The 5,030-nt window shown below is 41.3% G+C and overlaps 1 protein-coding gene across 1 annotated transcript; it reads right to left on the reverse strand.

The window, feature by feature from the left end:
* Positions 1-374: 374 nt before the first annotated feature.
* LOC119362214 (26S proteasome regulatory subunit 6B homolog) lies at positions 375-4,420 on the reverse strand. The gene is made up of 6 exons (XM_037627414.1): positions 3,920-4,420; positions 2,729-2,959; positions 2,034-2,192; positions 1,584-1,736; positions 1,091-1,174; positions 375-794 (listed from the first exon to the last, which is right to left on the reverse strand). Exons 1-6 carry the CDS (start codon positions 4,403-4,405, stop codon positions 660-662), a joined length of 1,248 nt encoding a protein of 415 aa, XP_037483311.1. The 5' UTR covers positions 4,406-4,420; the 3' UTR covers positions 375-659.
* Between the last annotated feature and the right edge of the window lie 610 nt (positions 4,421-5,030).

Here is a 5,030-nt window from a genome sequence, read left to right on the forward strand (position 1 = left end):
GAAATATTAAAAAAAATTGGTGCCAAATTGAAGTCAAAATAATTGTGGACTGCGACGCCTTACAGGGAATCTGACTTACAAATAAGCCTCCGATGGGAGAACACACCACCATCGCCATGTGGGATAGACCACGAGCTGAAACGCTTATTCGTTTTTGGAATTTTTTTTGTAAAAAAACATCATCTTTATTTTAGACGGCTCAAATCAGATCTAGTTGTGCTCTTTATATATATTGGCATACAGAAATATCAACATCTCCAGTATCAAATAAATAAATATAAAAATACATTTCACAATAAATAACTTGGTATATTAAATGTTAATATTTATTATTTAATATAAAGTTCATCAAATATGGGAAAGTTTGAAATTCAATCAAAAAGATTAATGCACTTTAAACTTTAAGAACGAAAAGGGGGTACTCGATTCTCCTTTGGAAGACAAATCACAGCCTCCAAAAGCGCAAAATGGTCAAGCGAAACTTTAGGAAGGAATTGTACAGACAAGTAGCTTAACAACACTGGTGAGACTGAACGTGCAAACTACACGAGCACGGGGATACAACGATATTACTATCAGGCGACTATCCACAAATTCATCTAGAGTGTTAATCATGTCGCCTGTAGGAAATAAAGCATCCTCTTTAAAAGTTTGCTGCCTCATTTGTAGAAGTCAAAGTCTGACTCAGGCTTCTTGACGTTGGTTCGGTAACCCTTCTCGAAGTCCTTGGGGAGGATAACATACCGATTTTTGCGGACAGCATGCATGCCAGCTTCCTGGCAAATAGCAGTGATCTGAAAAAGAATGACACAATGAACATCAAAAAAGGAAGGAGGAAAAGGGTGCATAATTTATAATATAGATGTACTACATGACATGTCATAATAAGGTGATGCTACTGCTATTACAAGTGTCAATATGAAACGAATGTAAGGTGGGCAGAATGTACATTAACTATGATGAACTTTAGAGTAAAGGATTTGCAGAATTGTTATCAATTATCATGGCGTAATTGATCTGAGGCAATGAATTTCCTGTGTTGCAGTAGTACGAGTGAAGAGACTGTTCAACATAGTGAGAAGGCACTCACATCAGCAGCACTGATTTTATCAGGTCTGGAGACATAATCTTCCAAATCAACCTCGTCACTCAAGTTCATCTTAGCAGTACAAACCTGAAACAAAGGAGGCCATCATAAATATCAGATGCAAACGAAATATAATCCAAGAAGAGGTTCAAGAAACTAAGATTTTCAGTAGTTAAATTTGGTCTTAGATGCAAGCTTATAACTAATTAGGTACTAGTTGGAGCTCTAGGTCAATTTAGGTACCAAAAAATAATCCTTGCAACCAAAAGATGTGCCTTGTTCACCACTTTCTTTTAAAAAAAGAAAAATGTTTGAGAGCCATCTACTGCTCTAAAGAAAATGACTGCAAGTGCAAGAACTATGAATACAAGACCATCAAGGCATCAATACAATCTACTACACTGAAATTACTATGTAATATAGAGAAGACTTTCCAAACAACTATCAGTAATATTTTGAAAAGCATACCATGTAAAGTATTTACAAAGAAACTTACTTGGAAAACAAGCCTCTTCTGCCTCCGGTCCGGCAGGGGGAACTCGATTTTCCTGTCCAGTCTTCCTGGACGCAACAGAGCAGGATCTAGAGTATCTGCCCGATTGGTTGCCATTATAACCTTCACATTCACTGTTTGATCAAATCCATCCATCTGCATACAAAGTTCACAATGAGATACTCAAACCCCTCAAGGCATGAGAAAGTTGCATGTAATAGTCTTAACAATAGCCTTTTCCAAAAGTTACTTCCTATCCTAAAAAAGTCACAGATATTATTCCTAAGGGTGGGCACACATTTTGTAAAATCAGAACTAAACAACTGGGCTTTACAATCTAAGTGTTTTTCTTTTTTCATTTGCATCTATATGCATGTCCGAAATGCATGATATTCTAGGATTAGTGGCAAACAACCTGAATTCCAGCAAACCAAGTACAGCTAGAAACTTTACCTGATTCAGTAGCTCCATCAGAATACGCTGAACTTCTCGGTCAGCCCCGGTCTGAGCATCGAATCGAGCAGTGGCTATAGCATCAACCTCATCAATGAATATTATAGCCGGGGCATTCTCTTTAGCTAAGCGGAATACATCTCGAACCATCCTTGGGCCCTAAGGTGAGATAAATGATACAATGCATCAACAAAAGAACTGATAGGTAGCAAACCGGAGAAAAGCTTCAGGTAGCAAATTCTTGTGTCAAGTGTAATGTATGAACCACTACCAGAAACATTAAGAAGCAATACGTAATATCACTGACAGCATGAATCATAGGCTATATTAACAGTAGTTTACTTGCGTTGGTAATGCATACAGTAACTATATATTTTTTGCATGCAAGATGTAATTCGTGTATACAGAATACAAACAAAAAAAAGTTGTGTCAGATGTTCACACTTCACAGGCACTGCTTAGGTAGTTTTATTCTTGTAACCTTGTGTTAAAAGATCTCTCCGGAACACTTCAGTTCAAACACGTGCAAAAAAATTGCGCTGGAAATATTGAGCATAAACAAGAAAACCTAACAAACTAGGCATCTATTACATGGTCAACGCTTAACACATGCAATGTTTTTTGTAAGAACGAAAGGAGAACTGAGTGCAGAAACAAGGTTTAATATATGCATGTTACAACTATCCGCATCTTACCTCACCCAAGTACTTCTGCACAAACTCTGAACCAACCACTCTGATAAAAGCAGCAGTAGTGTGATGCGCCACAGCTTTAGCAAGCATGGTCTTGCCAGTGCCTGGAGGACCATAGAGCAGCACCCCTCTTGGTGGATCAATACCAATCTGCTTGTACAATTCATGGTGTGTCAATGGTAGCTCAACTGCCTCCCGAATTTCTTGTTTTTGGATATCACATCCTCCAATGTCCTGAACATAACAGAACATAGCATATTGTTATTGACTTCTTTTTAATTCACTGTATGAAACAACTTCCATAATTCACAAAGATACAGACTTCATAAATTGAAAAGTTATGGTCATGTTATGCACACGATTCTCAGGAAATAAAGTGTTCAATCTTGGCCGGTCTTAAGGATAGGAAAAAACGACACAGGATCAAATCAATGCATGGGCATACAGATGCTGAAGTAAGAAAGCCACAAATAGCATAAAATTTAAAGGATTTATTAGACCATTCCTACAGTAGTATGGTAATTTGAGATCGTCTATTATGTTGGCTAGAGTAGTTTTATTTTATAACCTACTAAAAGGAAATGCACCGGCAGTACTAAAATTGCCGGTCAGTCTCCAGAACTGATCCCAGCATTTTAAAGAGTAGCAAACAAGAAAAAATGTGGAAGCAAGTCAACACATAGCAATCTTTTCTTGTTTATCAGAAATGCGGCACTTCTACTACCAGCATAAAAGCTGCAGAGATTATATACATACATAACTGCTGAAACAACTGAAGCACACTTGAATTTCCAGCAAAGCAATTCCTTCGCAAACATCGCCAATATCTACTACTATAGCGCAACCAGTTCATATCTACTAAAAGGATGCCATAATCTACATGAAGTATGCACAAATTGAACACAGGCCACAGGCAAATCCAACATTCCACCAATCTATCTGCCAATATCTTCTGTCCATTGAACAATTATCAACCATTAAACTATGACTCTACTGCTACTACTATTATTATTATGGCCAAATAACTGAGAATTGAAGCAGATAACATACATGTTACAGAGGCCAGCTAGTGTGAATCCTAAAGTGGTCAAGAAATTCAGGATCCCAAATGTATCAGGGTTGGCAAATCGAAGGCAACAATCCTAATAAACATAAAATTGAGCTAGGGCGCACACGGATCTGAGGAACCCATACCGAGTACAGGACGTCGGGCTTCTCCGACGAGGCGAGGAGCGAGATGCTGGAGTCGGCCTCGGGGGGCAGCACGTCGACGAGGGCGTTGGAGTGGCGGTGCAGGGCGACGGAGGCGGAGGGCTTGAGCAGCTCGCGGTTGATGGTGCTGAGGATGCGCACGTAGTAGTTGCTGCCGGTGGTGGAGCCGACGATGCCGTTGTTGCCGTCGACCATCTCCATGAACTGGCCGATGACGAGCGGCACGGACTGGATCCGCTTGACCTCCTCCTGCGCGCGCAGCAGCTCGCGCTTCAGGTTCTTCTGCTCGTCCTTGACGTACTCCTCCTGGATCTCGACGAACTCCATGTGGCGCTGGAGGGACTTGAGGCGGCCGTAGAGGTCGTCGTCGTCCTCGGCGGAGGGGGCGGGGGGCGCCGCGGGGTAGGACGGCGGGGGCGCCGACGGGAGCGGCGCCGCAGGGCTCGGCGCGACGGCCGCGGCCGACATCGCGGGCGGCGGGGCGGCGGGCTAGGGTTTGGTGGCGGGGGCGGGTCTGCGGTTCCGATCCGTCGACTGTGGCGGAGCGGTGTGCGGAGGAACCTGAGACGCGAAGAGCGGTTTGCTTGGAAGAAGGGAAAGGCAGTCGTAGTAATAGCCACTGTTTGCCTATGCCCCAAACTTACACGGATTCGATCTCCAAGAATACTCGAATAGAACTCGACTCTCCTAATTTTTTTAAAAAAAAAACACCTACAGGTCCTTCATATCGAATAATTATATACTCCCTCCGTCCCAAAATACTTGTCGAAGAAATGCATAAAAATGGATGTATCTAGAACTAAAATATGTCTAGATACATTCATTTTTCCGACAAGTATTTCAGGACGGAGGGAGTAGTATCAAGTAACACAGTATTAGAAAGACAACAAGATATAAAAAGATCGGAAAATTAAAAAAAATCGAAAACCATAAGGGTGTGGCTAGATCTCACTCAACAAAATATAAGTCTCAGTCAAGTGACAGAACATATAGAAAAAAAGAAATAATGTATCTTTTTACACAGATCTTCATGTTAGACCTCACAAATATACGTCAAGTCTTAGTCGACCGAGATTTAGCAAACCTGGAACCA

This window comes from Triticum dicoccoides, chromosome 2B (assembly GCF_002162155.2).
Source record: "Triticum dicoccoides isolate Atlit2015 ecotype Zavitan chromosome 2B, WEW_v2.0, whole genome shotgun sequence".
Lineage (NCBI taxonomy): Eukaryota > Viridiplantae > Streptophyta > Magnoliopsida > Poales > Poaceae > Triticum > Triticum dicoccoides.

What these genes read in the sequence shown, in the direction of transcription:
- LOC119362214 (XM_037627414.1), bottom strand. Translation starts at nt 4,405, where the DNA reads ATGTCGGCCGCGGCCGTCGCGCCGAGCCCTGCGGCGCCGCTCCCGTCG. An exon ending in TGATGGAGCTACTGAATCAG is followed by an intron (nt 1,737 to 2,033) that starts GTAAAGTTTCTA and finishes CTTTGTATGCAG; the next exon opens with ATGGATGGATTTGATCAAAC. An exon ending in AGAAGAGGCTTGTTTTCCAA is followed by an intron (nt 1,175 to 1,583) that starts GTAAGTTTCTTT and finishes CCTTTGTTTCAG; the next exon opens with GTTTGTACTGCTAAGATGAA.